Raw genomic sequence first — 14364 nt, forward strand, 5'->3', positions numbered from 1 at the left:
TTCCCGCTTGTTCTCTCGAACCCTTGCTACGTTCATATTTTAAGGCTTTTTTTCTTTTTTTTTTATTGGTTCAGCGTCCCCGTCATGTCTGCCTACAGAGTTCTGCTGTCGTCGGCCTCACGTAGCCGTCTTGTATACAGTCGCTCCTTGGGAGCCAATACTATGGCTGTGCGTCATTACAGTTCGCCTATCAAGGTTTTCGTTGACACCATCAAAGAGCAAATCAAGAAAAACAAGGAACTCCAACAGGGAGTCAAGTCGTTGCAAGATGAATCCGGAAAGTTTGCTGATAGTGAAGCTCTCAAGAAGGCCAAGGAAGTATTTGAACAAGCCAAGGTAATTTAAGACTTGCAGCTTGGTGCATGCACCGGTGCCGCAGCAGTAAAAAGGACTCTTTTGTCTTACTCGATGAGTCGGTTTTTAGGCACAACGATCGGCTCAATCGGAACGTTTGAAGCAAGCGAGTGAGAAAATTGCAAAGACCGCAGGAAAGATGGGTGACACCGCTAGCGAAGCGTTCAAAAAAGCTTCAGAAACCGAATTCGCCAAAGATACTTCGGAAAAGATCAAGAAAGCAGCCGAACATATCAATAAGACGGCGGATCCTTTGAAGAAGAGCCCAGTGGTGGGCAAGATCTCGGAAGGATTCAAAACCGTTATTAAGGATGAAAGTGGTCGTTACACCGGCTTTGTTGATAAGGAGACTCGTCGTAAGCTTCGTGAACAAGCACAAACTCAAGCAGAAGGTGGTATGGGTCCCAAGCGAGTGCAAGAGGATCCCAACGCCGGCGCCAACATTGTACTTCACAAGGATTCCAAGTGGAAGGAGAGCTGGAACAAATTCAAAGAAGAAAGTCCTATCATGCAAGGTAATGAATTTGAGCTGGAATTTTTTTTTTTTTGTTGATCTGGTTGACTTACATGAGTGGGCGGTCCCTCATCATCATGGTAGGTATTTTCCGTGCACGAAAGAACTATGAAGAATCGGACAATCTCTTCGTCTCCTATACCCGTGCTTTTACCGATCGCGTTTCCGAAACTTTTGGTATGTAGTCTTTGCAGGCAGTAGTAGGCGACAAGAATATAGGAGCAGCTATATTAATGTTGGGGAATGGCTTTGATCAGGCTCTATTTTCGAAGAATCCGATCAGGCTCAAGCGATTCGCGCTTTCCAAATGATCGATCCTACTTTCAACATGGATAAATTCATGAAGGATGCTCGTAGCTATATCGTTCCCGAAGTAATGGAAGCATACCTGAAGGGTGATGTGGAAACATTGAAGTTATGGTGTTCTGAAGCTGTAAGTACAACAGACGGTGGGAAGAATAAAAGAGCCGGAGGAACAAAACCTAGTAAAGATAGCAGGTTTGGGATGATATTTGATACTGATACTGTGACTTAGACTTATAATGTCTTGACGGCATTGATTCAAGCACAAATGCAGCAAGGTCTTATTAGTGATTGCAAGATTCAAGACTTGCGTGACGTTGAGGTAGGCTTGTTTCCTCTATTTTATTTCTTTTTTTATATCAAGCCACGTGTTACCAAAAAAAAAAAAAAAATCGATGGTCGAAGCATACCATGCTTTTCTACCTTTCTTCATCATTTCATTGATTCGGCATGCTGGGTGAGAACGAGGATAATGTTTATTGATGTCTTTTCTTTATTTTCAATAGTTGGTAGCTGCCAAGATTCTTGAAAATGATATTCCTGTTCTTGTTTTATCCTTCCGTACCCAAGAAGTCATTGTCTTCCGCAATGCAAAATCCGGGGAAATCGTATATGGCAAAGAGGTATATTTGTCGATCATTTTTTAAGGTTATCCATTTTTGTTAATAACCAACTTCTGCTGTCTATATTTCACATATAGGACCATATTGAGCAAGTGACCTATGCTTGTGTTCTTACTAAAGAGCCCGAAGATCTTCAAAATCCTGTGACGGCTGGCTGGAGAATCATCGATATGGCCAAGCACGATTCAAGACCTGTGTGGTAAAACGATCAGGCGCAGCAAGAATGTTCGATAATGCACACTTAGAGATCGCTGTAATCATCCTGTTTCTCGATCTTTCATTAGATTGGCTACTCATAGACTGGACATTGAAACTGAAAAAAAAAAAGTTCCCCTCCTCATCTACCAGAGTCTCTTATGAAACTCTGATGTCTCCGTTATTTTGTTATTTTTTTTTAATCCAAACATAAAAAAGAAAAAGTGTTATAATATCTCCATTTTCCACACACTTCTATCGTCTGGTTACTTTGTTTCGTTCCGAATTCGTTCCTGAATACAGTGTTGCTGCGCTGCTGCATCAACAGTCGTCATGTTCCGGATAAGGGTTTTGGCCAAGAACGACCTGCTAGCAAGATAAAATTTGATTGGTTGAAACTGAATCATGCCATAGAAAACAAATTAAACTTTTTTTTTGATATCATCGGTTGGGAACACGCCACTTGAAGCTTGGATTAGAACTCCACCCCACCCGCCATGTGCCGGCTAAGATTTTTTTTCGCGGGGTTGAACCCTGAAGGCGGTCTCCCCCTCCCCCCCAAATCCATGTTCAAAAACGGGGTTTCCCGATCAGATTATAATTATTTCAGAATTTCCATTTGGCATTTCTTTAAATCTTCTGCTGTTTGCTGTTCTTTTCCTCTTTTTTTTTCGTTTTTTAATTGAAAAAAGTGGATTCTTGATCATGACTAATACCACTACTCATCTTCGGGAGTCATCGATACCACCCCATCAAAGATCAGAATCAATCCGTACTACCACCTCCAGCCGCAGTAAAAGATCAACCTATACTCTGCACGATATCCTCGGCAATCCCAAGCTTCTCCGCGCCTTTGAAAAATTCCTTCGCACAACATGGTCCCAAGAAAATTTATTCTTCATTGAATCCATGACCCAACTACGACATGAACATGACCCCAAAGTACTCGAAAGCAGTCTTCATAGGTAAGACATCCGCTCTTTCAAGCTGCGACTGCATTGAATATCCATGCCAAGCCAAGTCATGGTATGGCTTGGCGTAAAATGTTCAATGGGTTGTCATGCCATTATTGACAGCTGGAAAAGAGGAGAACAAGGAAGAAAAAGGAAACAAAAATGGACACTTGTCCTTCCGCGGAATCTCTTCAAGTTACTCATCGTGAAACCCTTTTAGAATTTTTAAAACCTTTCTGGTCAAAGGTGCACCTTACGAATTGAATGTAACGACGCAAGAAGATGTCAAGAATCGTATCCAAAGCCTGCAATGGGCTATTGTCACTCGAACGGAGGCTGTCAACACATTGAGAGAGACGGAGATTCAAGTTTTGGATATGCTGGTAATGAGCCCGTGATGTTTTTCGGATGAGTCAAGGTGTAACCAAAAAGCATCGTCTAACTGTAAATGTGCTATACTTAGAAATTGAAGCTGGATGAATTTGTCAAGCTCCAATTGCCGATAGGGTAAGTAACACAAACCATCAGCGATCATACCATTTTTTTGTACTCAACGAATGCTTTGTGCGATGGCTGGCTTTAGACCTGTCAATAACCCGCAACCTCGAAAGGAACAACTTCGCGTTGTCATCATTGGTGGCGGCTTTTGCGTAAGTCTTTCATTGGTTCGGCTTCACGTGGCCGCATGTGCTGAACTGAGTTTTTCTTTTTTTTTTTGGCATAGGGTTTTACGGTTGCTTCGATCCTCGACGCCATGCCGTTATTCCATGTCACGCTTATTGACACAAAAGGTAAGCCGACCGTTTACGTCGTTACTTTTTTTTTTTTTTTTTTTTGGTCATGCAGATGACTTAAACTCTATTTTAGAATCGTTTGAATATACCCCCGGGGCCGTAAAAAAACTGGTCAATCCTCATCAGTCCACCTCTTTGCGTGTACGTCACGATGCTTATGTCCGAAATGGACGAGTCATCATTGGTTATGCTGACGATATTGGTCACGATGGAACTTCCGTTGTGGTCAATGAAGAAGAGGTACGTCGCTTGTCGGTGTGTCACGTTTAAGCACGTGGCGCCATGAGCATGGACACCGCCCATGCTTTTGGAAGCAAAATAGCTCAATATTAAAATTCTACTGTGTAGATTTTCTTTGACTATATGGTTATGGCATCGGGTAGCTCGTACGCTTCGTCTCTCAAGTCGACCGATGTTTCCACCATTTACCGTCTCAATGGATTGGAGCAAATCTACGAAGAATTGATCCGTGCTCAGAAAGTACTCATTATTGGTAAGGAATCTTCCATTTCTTCTCAGTGATTCCAATTTCTTTTTTATCCATTAAGCATTTCTTTTTCTGGATCGTTGAAACGAATTTTTTATGCTAAACTTATTCTTTTAACTTTTATAGGAGGTGGATTGGTGGGTTGCGAACTGGCTTCGGAAATCGCCCAACGAACATTCCCTGGTGCTTATCCAAAAAAGCACATTACTCTTCTCGATTCCAACTCAAGTATTGTTGGACGAAGCAATGAGGTTCAACAAGAAAGAGCCATGCACTATCTTCTCGATCTTGGCGTGGAAGTCGTGTGCAACGAACGCATCATTGATTTCGACACCGCCGAAAACAATGTGTATGTCAGTACGAGCGGGCGCGTTTATCGTGACTACGATAAAGTCTTCATGGCAACCGGTACGCGGCCCAACAGCCAGCTTTTCTTGAACTCCACCAACGAAGCACCGCTGGACGGTTGTCTCGATGCCTGGGGAAGAATCCGGGTGAAGCCTACACTTCAGATTGACCATTACAAATATCAGCACATTTTTGCCGGTGGCGATGTGACCAATGTGATTGAAGAAAAAACCGGTTATGCTGCCACCATTGCCGGCGTGTGTATTGCTCGCAACATCTGTCGCATGGTCAAAGGCAAAGCACCGCTCCAGCAAGGCAAAGGCGGCACGCTTCCTGCGCCGGATAAACCATTGCATGGTATCCTGTCGAATGGTGGTATTGGCAAAGGTAGGGTTTCAGTTTCATACCCAAAAATGCATCACTGTCTTTTTTTTTTCTTTTCTCTGAACTGACTCAACTCTTTGTCTTTCATCTGACTTTAGAAAAACTGAGCGGACTGAAAAAGCGGTTCTCGTTCCTGAACCCGGCCTGGGCGGCATTGAAGTATTTTGACGAACAGCAATTTATGCGCATCGTGCAAGGTGAAGCGCCCATCTCTGCACATGTCCTGGGTCGCTTACCGCGTCGGTTAAACGTCCGTCCTACGGAATCTCCTCTTTCCGTGGAACGCAAGGCGGTACAAATCTCGGGATCACGATCCAAGATATCTCACCATCATAGTTCTTCGTCGTCAAGCGATCTCGAAAGCCACCATGAAAACTGCCCCTGCAAAGAAATGCCCGGTCTGGAAGACAACGGGAGTGACAGCAACTCTTCGTTGGAAGGCTTCCTCATGGACCATTTGACATTGAACGACGAACGTTACCAATTCTATGAACATAACCAGATCCACTTTGATACCGAAAAACCCCGTCATTCCGAAAAGACACGTCGACGACGACGAAGCACGGTTTCCACTCCTTCTGGAGTCTGTGGCAATACATCCTCCCGATGCAACCTGCAACCATCCATGTCATCTTCCGCTATTCACACTAGAGGTTAAATTATATTCCCCCTTCCATCCCTTTCTGTATACTCGTATATCTACTTTTATACTGACCTCTTACACTGGTCCTTCTTTTTTATTTTCTTTGTTTTCATGTTTTTCTCTTCTTAGATAATGTATAATATAGACTTGTATGTTTTTCTCTTTCATTGCACATTTGTTGAAAAGTTGATATATTTTTTATACGTTCTTTATCCCATTCCAATTTACCATAAAATAGAATCCCCCCTCCCCAATAGATATCCTTATGAAAAAAAAAAAAAAGGTTGCAATAAAAAAAAACATGGCGCATACACTTTGAAATCCCCAATTTCGTTCTTCATTGGTGCGGTTAGATGCTTTATGCGATTTAGAATGTTGACGGAAAAACAGGGGGCCCGTTGGTACGTTACTCGTGTAACCTCATTGTTTGCTTTGTATGAATAACGAGAAAGAAAACTCGACGCTAAAATCAACCTGACCATTCTTCAACGTGATGTTTTTTCTTTGCTGTATCCGTAAAAACTTTCGCAATGGATATAAACGGGCCTCGTTATTCTGGATTTGGACATCAATGCATTGTCGAAAAGTAAGAATTCTTGCACCCCAACAGATGCGGGTCCATGGCATAATATGATGCAATACAATGAGCGGTGGGTCCTGCCTTGGACGCGGCGGAAGATGAACGTTAAAAAAGACCGTGTACTCCCCGCTCCACCGAAAATATGCTTTTCAATGCTCGGTTGTGTTCAATATCATGCCAGCAATAATCACGCTACATCGGATGATTTTGGCGGGTTTGTACTACCCTACTAGCGTTGCCGCCGTGGATAGCATGCTGTGCTCCTACAGCATTCTAATAACGAAGTGAGAGAAAGGATCACGGGAAACTGGAGTATGCTTCACTGTTACCTCACTGGCACTCTTTTTTCTTCGGAAATTGCGCTATAAAGATGGGTATCGTCTTTTTCTCTACAATATTGAAGGGCTTTTTGAGTATCATACGCGTCCATGTCTCGTTTGGCATGTTTGGTGATGGGTGTGACAAAACCAGAGCAACCAAAAGAAATAAATCGAAGAAAAAATTACTGATCGGGAATTCAAATGACGAATGGATTTGTTTTCCTTTCTCGTGTCATTTTTATTCAACGCCGCGCGATGAACAATGAATGAAGAAAAAGAAAACAAAAAAAAAAGTCGGCATGAAACTTGAACATGTATGACTCTTTTAAAATAACGGTGTAAAAGATATTAAAACCTAATGATAAGCACCGTTTCGCAGTCTCCTCCGTATAGAAAGACGCGGAATTTGGATTTGGAAAAATACCTATTTGTTGGCAGATGACCTATTTGTCCTTCGACAACCTTCTTTTTTCCACAGATAATAGATTTTGTTCGATTGTGACTGAATAGTCATTGCATGATCACAATTGGGGCTGTAAATTTACTGGACCTGTGTAGCCTTGCCTCATCCCAAATCAAGCGGGTGCACATTGATTGTGCCTGTTATGCGAGCATTGTTGCTTTGTCATTTTATTAGGACAAATCTGTCGAGGTATTTTTTTCTTTATTGATCTACTGCGCATCTATAGTTATTGAGAATGACAGTATATGAACAAAAATGAGATGACATTCTTGCAACCAACCAAAAAAAAAAAAAAAAAAAGGACGGGCCAGCGTCAGTCTTGCTCTATAATTGTGATTTATCCCTCGCTATGCGAGCGTTTCGTAGTCGTTTGGACCGTAATTTCTTGCTTTCACTGTAAATGTAATGTTTATCCGCGTTACTGATCTGGCTAGGATCAACATGATCCGGTTCTTCGTCGTCTGAATCATCGCGATAACTACTGAAGGACATAGGCATGGAATAATGGAAGATTTGACGAAACAAATTATTGGTCTGTTATATCAGACACGGTTCATTAGTCAAGTGAGTCAAAAGAGAGGAAAAAAATTAAAGGAAAATATTCATTTTTCCTTTCAAAACAGCTGAATATTTTTTTTTTTTTTTTTTTTTTTTTTTTTTTTACCTTGAAGTGGAACTGTAATCCTTGGCCCATTATGGATCGGAATGTATTCAACGGCAACAGTTTAGCTGTGATTCAAGAGTTTAGCGTGCGTTTTCCATTAAAGCGATCCATCCTGTCAGGTTTGTAAACACTCACACCAGCCTCGGAATGGAATGGTCCTTCCGTGGATTTTGAGTTCTTCTACTGGCCGTTCGCCTTCCTCCACACTCCGTACTACATCTCTGAAGAGGGACCGTTGCTCTGCACGATCGCTTTTGTTCCGTCGACGATTGCTGTCGACCGACAGATCACGTAAAGTATGAATTAACTCGTCCATATTGTCGTATTCCCGTTTCTCCATGGCGTCTTCTTCGTCCGCCTCTTCCTCTTCCTATCATCAAGTCGCTCTGTTAACATCGACGCCGACTGTGAGGGCTTCTCCCTTTTTCCGCATCCTACTCACATCTTCTGTCATGACCCTCAGCGTCTCAAAAATAAGCGCAATGTTTTCGCCTGCGGCAGAACGCACATTCTTGTCGGGCGACTCTAACAAAATCTCATGCACAGGCATCACTCTAACTCAGTCCGAAAGTCAGATGTCTCTATGAAAAAAACATGGGTTGCCTTCCTTTGGTCGTTCGTTTTACCTTTCCATTTCTTCCCAAAGGATTTCAATATCCACGGCGCCCTCACAAAATGAGGCAATAAACAAAAGTCCGTAGGCTTTGGCAGCCGCACACATCAACTGATCCATAGCATTGGAGGAAAGGTCGTCGACGCTGAAGGCCTCGCCTTCGGTTTCAATAAAATCAAAGATGAAATCGCGGATCAACTGTTTGTCAATGTCGGAAGCTGCAATAAAAATGACAAGGGCCATTGTTTGCATGCACTGCATAAGACGGTCTTTCAGTGTCTGGAACCCATGTATCTAATCTCGGTTGTCTCTGCAGTGCTTACATGAACCTTAATTTCGCTGGATTCGCTATTCCTGACTGTCGCTTTGAGGGCCGGTAAAACAAGCTGCAGGTACTCCTCTTGTTCGCCCATGGAAATATCACCGTGCTGAATGAATGTGAGAGCAATGGCTTTGGAGGCTAAACATGCCTCTTGTACACTGTGCGCTTTGCATAGCGATCGTCGCAATGCCAACAACAATTCCTCGTTTCGGGATTCCAGTGTGTCAGCAGCATAGTGACGGGTCAGCAGGGCAATCACTAAGGAGAGCGCTTCCTCACGCGTACTGTTATGCAAATCAGTGTGTCAAATGAACTTGCTCATGTCAATGTTCCACAATCGGAATGGATATCCTTTTTTTTTTTTACCTTGTCCGACTTTCTGCTAAATTGTCAATGGCTTGATGTAACTTGTCCTTCCAGGAGGCGTTTGCAATGTCGACTTCTCCCGTCCGGCTCGCTGCCCCTTTCTCCGAATGTCTCTTGCTTGTTTGCGTAGGCATCGGTAGACAAGTTTATATACCAAAAAAAAAAGTTCTCTTCCTTCGAGAAATTAGGAATGAGAAAAAAACCCCTCAAAATTTTATTGATGAAAAAATATTATCGGCGTGACATTTTTTGGGATGGATAAAGAGAATGTTCTGCGTAAATGACCACAGGACAACCATATGCTATTCTGAAAATTTAGTTGCTTGTTACAATAATTGAACAGGACAAAAGCTGAAGGTTTTTTTTCTCTAAAGTTCAGCTGTTCGCAAGTTGCGCAGTATGTTTTTATTTATTTTTTTATTTTTATTTTTGGAAGATGCATAGAATTTCCTTGAAAAAAATGTCAGATTTCAGGTTTCGGCATTGTCATGCATTGGATGAGATCTTCCCCTCAAATTTCGTATTCACAAGTAAATAAAACTTGTTACCAAAGCTTCTCTTTTTTTTTCTTCTCTTTCATGTCGAATACGGACGATTCTCTTGACATGATGACCACTTCTTCTGTCATGTCCGAAACGACACCCGATACTATAGTAACGTGGAAACTCCCGCCCGCGCCAAAGCCTGGTATCCTTAACAACCCTTCCATTGCGTCTCAGCCGCCGCTGAGCGGACTCGATAACAGCGACAGCAGTGATAACAGCAGTGGGATAAAATTCAGGAACTCGGAACGATCGGATCCATCTCCTTGCAGTCCGTCGCAGCCTTCCTGCTGTACTTTGGATACCCATCCTTTCCGAAATATTGATGAATTTGAGATCAAAGCTCCTATTGGTATATGTTGTCCTTTTTTTTTTTTTGTTTGCCTCGTTTCTCACGTGAAAAACATTGTCCACTGTATCTAACCGTATGGTGTCTATCGAATTAGGTTACGGATCCTCGGCCATCGTCTACAGCGCTATTTATACACCGTATAACAAGCGTGTAGCGATCAAAATCATCGATCTCGACATGTTTGAAAGGAACCAGATCGATGAATTACGAGTAAAACCATATGCTTCGGTTTGTGATGAAACATTCAGCTGACCCAGCCATTGTTTAGCGTGAAACGGCTTTAATGGCATTATCTAAACATCCTCATGTGCTACGAGTGTATGGCTCATTTGTCCACGGTTCTAAACTCTATATTGTTACTCCATATTTAGCAGGAGGTAATTTTCTTTTTCATCAGGTTGGCATGAGAAAGATATATTGATCGATGAGCTTTCTGTCCTTTTTCGTCTAGGTTCTTGTCTGGATATCATAAGGACGGGTTTCACAAAAGGATTAGAGGAAACCGTGATCGCCACGATTCTGAAACAAGCACTGGAAGGATTGGCATACTTGCACAGAAATGGGCATATCCATCGTGATGTCAAAGGAGGCAACCTGCTAGTTGCTGAAGATGGCACCGTGCTTTTAGCGGATTTTGGCGTTTCAAGTTCGTTAATGGAATCCGAACAAAGAGGCCAGCGCAAGACTTTTGTAGGCACGGTAAGTCTACGGTTTTTGTTACTTCGGAAATTTGCGGGCATCGTTCCATTGATTTATTCTTTTACTTGTAAAATCTTTTGTACTCGTACGGGGTATTAGCCTTGCTGGATGGCGCCTGAAGTGATGGAACAAACGGGGTATGATTATAAAGCAGATATATGGAGCTTTGGTATCACGGCCATCGAGCTAGCCACTGGTCATGCACCTTATGCCCGGTTGCCGCCCCTCAAGGTTGGTTTCCCAAAATATATGCCTCTGGTACTATTATCGGTTAGCATCAACTTTTTTTATCCATGTGGATGAATAGGTATTGATGTTGACCTTGTGCGAGAATCCGCCTACATTACCACGGGAATCGACCCAACATAAATATTCGCGCGCATTCAGAGATTTGATTGACATGTGCTTGCAGAAAGATCCCAGCAAAAGGTAGGCCAATGAATAAATTGGAGCATTTTTTTGAGAAACAGGAGCTGACCATGGGTTTAATGGGAGCAGACCATCAACGGAAAAGCTATTGCAACATAGCTTTTTTAAACAAGCCAAGAAAAAAGAGTATTTGGTTAAGCACTTGTTGTCTGATCTACCGCCTTTGGAACTGCGTCCTCGCAAAATCGTTCCACGAAAACAGTTTGCAATCACTCCAGCGGATGAATGGGATTTCAATGATGAAGAGCACCAGCAGCACAAGGATATGCATTCAACTGATTTGGACTCGAAGCAATCTCAAGCATCATCTGAAAGCAAGTGTTTTTCTCAGAATACCACGAATACGGGTTTTTTGTCAATTGGCCAGCAGGAAGCAGCCGGTATGGCATTCGTTCCAAAGCGACATATTTCGTTTGGAGACGCAGTAATTCATCAGTCGAGCCACTCTGGGCATCCTCCACCGGAACATTTTTGTCAGCAGCGTTCTCAAACCGCCGAATCAGATGTAGTTCAATCCCCAGCTTTGGACAAAGCGCCAGTAGAGACTGCGGCTTCCCCTATCGATGAAACATGCAAGCATACCTATAGTAGAGCCTCAGAAATACCTACCCCTATGCTCCATATTGAGCCGACCACTGAACATAAACTGCGAACTGAAGTTCATCATGTCATTAGTCCGCAGGGTCATCCAAGCAGCCCCCTGTTAAGCGCTCATTTGCCGTATAAATGTGGTTCAGTGCCTCTGTCACGAGGTCATTCATCTTCCTCCCATACAGGCATACCTTTAACACGCGACAACTCTGCCCATAACCGGGTGTCTCGATTTTACACCGAGAAAGAGCGAGATTCAGATCATACCTTTGAATCGCGTAAAGTCGGCCGATTCGAACTCACCAGCAGTGTCATTGAAACTTTGCCTGCAACATCTCACTTTGAAAAGTCGGAAGGCAAGTAGTTTCTCTACTCACCTTTATTGCCAAACCAATTTGGTGCTTAATCCATCTCGTGTGCGATATTAGGCATCGATGATCGATGTGACGGGTCTCGTTCTTCCTCTTCTTCTCCTTTATCCTCTACGTCGCCTTCTTCGTCAGTTTCACGCGGTCAATCTTTGCGATCGCCGGTCGAATTAGATGCAATACGGACGCTCCAATGTTCCCTAGAGGAACTGGTACGCCAAAATGAACTGCAGCACCAAATGCTGCAGCATGTTCTCCAAATGTTAAATCTACGTTCCGAAATCCAATGCAAGAACTCTATCTCGGATCTGAGAAAGATTATGTCTACAGCCGCGTCCCGAGATGTAAAGTGAGTGAAATTTATTTCTATGCGTCCATGATCGTCTCACCAACCACGTTGCAGACCCCTTCATGCATACCATTCTCACGTATCAAGCCGCCATAGTGTGGTAAATAGCATATCTCCTCCTGCTATCGTTAGTATCACCGACTTTTGTCCTTCCTATTTGAGTAGTAACCGAGATCCTCTTAGGCAACGATGGAGCATCAACTGCAAATAGTCATTCGCGATAATCTCATACTACAAAAGGAGAACGACAATCTTCAAAAAGAGTTGGAACAACTGCGGCGAAATTATCTGTTGCCCACTGTTAATTAACTGATACACTTTACTCATCATTCCATCCGTTTGTGAAAAAAAAGAAAAAAAAAAAAAAAAAGATTTGCCGTTTGACTTTTTCTTTTCCGCGTTCACATACACATTTTGCCATTCCATAGTTCCAATGTATCCAAAGCAGCTTGTATATGTCATATGCATTGTTGAGCGAGGAAATATAAGATAGTTGTATTGAATTATGGTACAAAAAAGGCTGATCAAAGTGGCATTGTATAAATCATACTGAATCTGGTGCGTTGGGTTTGACAATGAGTACCGAGCATTTCAGTTGACGTGTAAGATGGTCCGATACAGAGCCCAAGAATTGTCTATATGTCATACATTATCAGCTGGAGCTGTTTTTTGTACCAGAAATTCAGTGCACAAGGTTACATTACCTCTTCAAGAACCCTAGCCCACGGCATCCAACAATAACCATATCAACGTTGTTGGCTTCAGCAAACACCGTCAATGATTCTGCTGGATCTCCATTTAAAATTCTTGGACGTACTTGGAACTAAACACAATCAAAATGGTTAAGCAAGAGCATCCAAACCAATTGTGTATGATTTTCACACTTACACCTTTGCTGTTGTACCAGTCGGCTACTTTTTCTATTGCGCTTGCTGCGTTGGTTTCCATTTGGGTGACGCGTTGTGTGTAGTCATCGGCAATCCAGTTGACAGGCCCAATCGCGGCTGCTTCTAAACCGAAAGCGCCTTCCACGGCGGTCATATCGTCGTTGACGACCGTTGCCAATGTGATTTTATCGGTAGGTAGTAATATGTCATGGCTCACGATCCATTCCATGGCTTTGTTGGATATTTCGGAACGATCATAACCGATAAGGATGTGTCGTGGCATAATGGTTGAAACTGTGTTATTGAAAATAAAACTTAAATAAAAAAGAGTAAAGATCGAAAAAAGAATCGCTTTTTATTCTTTTCTGTAACCCATGGAGGAGGGACGGATGTGGAAGGATTTTTTAACATGACAAAAATTGGGCGGAGTATCAAACTTGTGCATGCCGCGGTGGGATCCGAAACCGGCAGATGGATTTTGTGCCATTGTTCGTTATGGAGCAAATCCGGCAATTATCCTTGCTATGCCTCGATCAGGTTGGATTGGCTTGGAGACTTGAAAATAATCACCAAAAAAGATTGTCGAGTCATTCGACTAACAAACGGCCTCTTTTCTATTCTGTGAAAAAAATCCTGTGATAAAAAAATCCATCATAGCCGCGACTTTTGATCCAAGGTGGACGAATCCTCATCTTGTCTTTTTTTCCCTGCGATTTAGGAATCTGTGTGATTAGTGGATCGCAGATTCTTCCTTTCCAGTATTCTGGCGAGTTTCCGATGCTTCACATACTATGCTGTGAGCTATGGTAAAATAGCTTACAAGTCCCTCGACGTGGGACATGCTCTGTCTGCGGATGACCTGTAGCTTTGAGCAATCGCGAGATGGGTATGGGGGAGCAAGTTGGTAACTTACCCAGCCAGCTTCTTTTGGTATGAGAATCACCGGAATTGATGGTGCTGCAAGTTCTTTTAGTTTATGGCACAGGAAAAAAAGAATTCGAGAAAAGTTCTCTTCTTCGTTTTTGCCTTTTGATTTTATTAGATCCTATCATTTTTTTTTTCGACTTTTCTTTTTATTGCACGCATTCATAAACCAATAAAAGAATGGCTTTATTTACCGAGTATTCCTGTCTGTACATTCAGTCAGAGTCACAGTTTGACTGCGTAAATAAAGGGCTTGTGCAAAAAGTCTAATAAAAAAGGATTATCATCCAAACTGTT

General features: G+C 42.6%; 5 protein-coding genes across 5 annotated transcripts; 3 read left to right on the top strand and 2 right to left on the bottom strand.

The window, feature by feature from the left end:
* The first annotated feature begins 14 nt into the window (after window positions 1-14).
* Window positions 15-2237, top strand: BYT42DRAFT_580680 (uncharacterized protein). The gene is made up of 7 exons (XM_051569527.1): window positions 15-336; window positions 425-869; window positions 953-1045; window positions 1126-1301; window positions 1404-1493; window positions 1678-1794; window positions 1872-2237. The coding sequence occupies exons 1-7, from the start codon at window positions 85-87 to the stop codon at window positions 1995-1997; spliced, it is 1299 nt and encodes a 432-aa protein (XP_051420557.1). The 5' UTR covers window positions 15-84; the 3' UTR covers window positions 1998-2237.
* Window positions 2238-2612: 375 nt separating this feature from the next.
* On the top strand, window positions 2613-5943 carry BYT42DRAFT_580683 (uncharacterized protein). The gene is made up of 9 exons (XM_051569528.1): window positions 2613-2954; window positions 3163-3325; window positions 3406-3449; window positions 3526-3592; window positions 3667-3733; window positions 3810-3976; window positions 4085-4229; window positions 4350-4958; window positions 5054-5943. Exons 1-9 carry the CDS (start codon window positions 2695-2697, stop codon window positions 5611-5613), a joined length of 2082 nt encoding a protein of 693 aa, XP_051420558.1. The 5' UTR covers window positions 2613-2694; the 3' UTR covers window positions 5614-5943.
* Window positions 5944-7144: 1201 nt separating this feature from the next.
* On the bottom strand, window positions 7145-9207 carry BYT42DRAFT_580687 (interferon-related developmental regulator-domain-containing protein). Its single transcript, XM_051569529.1, has 7 exons — window positions 8927-9207; window positions 8562-8844; window positions 8252-8493; window positions 8068-8179; window positions 7761-7995; window positions 7626-7690; window positions 7145-7495 (listed from the first exon to the last, which is right to left on the bottom strand). Exons 1-7 carry the CDS (start codon window positions 9058-9060, stop codon window positions 7286-7288), a joined length of 1281 nt encoding a protein of 426 aa, XP_051420559.1. The 5' UTR covers window positions 9061-9207; the 3' UTR covers window positions 7145-7285.
* Window positions 9208-9436: 229 nt separating this feature from the next.
* BYT42DRAFT_580693 (kinase-like domain-containing protein) lies at window positions 9437-12616 on the top strand. The gene is made up of 9 exons (XM_051569530.1): window positions 9437-9820; window positions 9915-10030; window positions 10089-10197; window positions 10272-10519; window positions 10619-10750; window positions 10827-10948; window positions 11018-11895; window positions 11968-12256; window positions 12311-12616. Exons 1-9 carry the CDS (start codon window positions 9505-9507, stop codon window positions 12465-12467), a joined length of 2367 nt encoding a protein of 788 aa, XP_051420560.1. The 5' UTR covers window positions 9437-9504; the 3' UTR covers window positions 12468-12616.
* A 184-nt stretch (window positions 12617-12800) lies between these two features.
* Window positions 12801-13426, bottom strand: BYT42DRAFT_501778 (uncharacterized protein; the record flags this gene model as incomplete). The annotated part of the gene is made up of 3 exons (XM_051564783.1): window positions 12801-12891; window positions 12961-13072; window positions 13147-13426. The coding sequence occupies 3 exons, from the start codon at window positions 13424-13426 to the stop codon at window positions 12801-12803; spliced, it is 483 nt and encodes a 160-aa protein (XP_051420561.1).
* Window positions 13427-14364: the final 938 nt, after the last annotated feature.

The sequence above is a fragment of the Radiomyces spectabilis genome (assembly GCF_025331425.1).
Source record: "Radiomyces spectabilis strain NRRL 2753 chromosome Unknown BYT42scaffold_11, whole genome shotgun sequence".
Taxonomy (NCBI): Eukaryota; Fungi; Mucoromycota; class Mucoromycetes; order Mucorales; family Radiomycetaceae; genus Radiomyces; species Radiomyces spectabilis.

Bases quoted from the DNA above. Each gene is read 5' to 3' on its own strand.
- BYT42DRAFT_580680 (XM_051569527.1), top strand. From the start codon at position 85: ATGTCTGCCTACAGAGTTCTGCTGTCGTCGGCCTCACGTAGCCGTCTT. The intron at 1,046-1,125 runs GTATGTAGTCTT...GGCTTTGATCAG, and splicing joins TCGCGTTTCCGAAACTTTTG to GCTCTATTTTCGAAGAATCC. The intron at 1,795-1,871 runs GTATATTTGTCG...TTTCACATATAG, and splicing joins AAATCGTATATGGCAAAGAG to GACCATATTGAGCAAGTGAC.
- BYT42DRAFT_580683 (XM_051569528.1), top strand. From the start codon at position 2,695: ATGACTAATACCACTACTCATCTTCGGGAGTCATCGATACCACCCCAT. The intron at 3,326-3,405 runs GTAATGAGCCCG...TGCTATACTTAG, and splicing joins TTCAAGTTTTGGATATGCTG to AAATTGAAGCTGGATGAATT. The intron at 3,734-3,809 runs GTAAGCCGACCG...ACTCTATTTTAG, and splicing joins CACGCTTATTGACACAAAAG to AATCGTTTGAATATACCCCC.
- BYT42DRAFT_580687 (XM_051569529.1), bottom strand. From the start codon at position 9,060: ATGCCTACGCAAACAAGCAAGAGACATTCGGAGAAAGGGGCAGCGAGC. The intron at 7,996-8,067 runs GTGAGTAGGATG...ACTTGATGATAG, and splicing joins TGAGGGTCATGACAGAAGAT to GAAGAGGAAGAGGCGGACGA. The intron at 7,496-7,625 runs GTAAAAAAAAAA...CTGATATAACAG, and splicing joins GATTACAGTTCCACTTCAAG to ACCAATAATTTGTTTCGTCA.
- BYT42DRAFT_580693 (XM_051569530.1), top strand. From the start codon at position 9,505: ATGTCGAATACGGACGATTCTCTTGACATGATGACCACTTCTTCTGTC. The intron at 10,520-10,618 runs GTAAGTCTACGG...ACGGGGTATTAG, and splicing joins GCAAGACTTTTGTAGGCACG to CCTTGCTGGATGGCGCCTGA. The intron at 10,751-10,826 runs GTTGGTTTCCCA...GTGGATGAATAG, and splicing joins CCCGGTTGCCGCCCCTCAAG to GTATTGATGTTGACCTTGTG.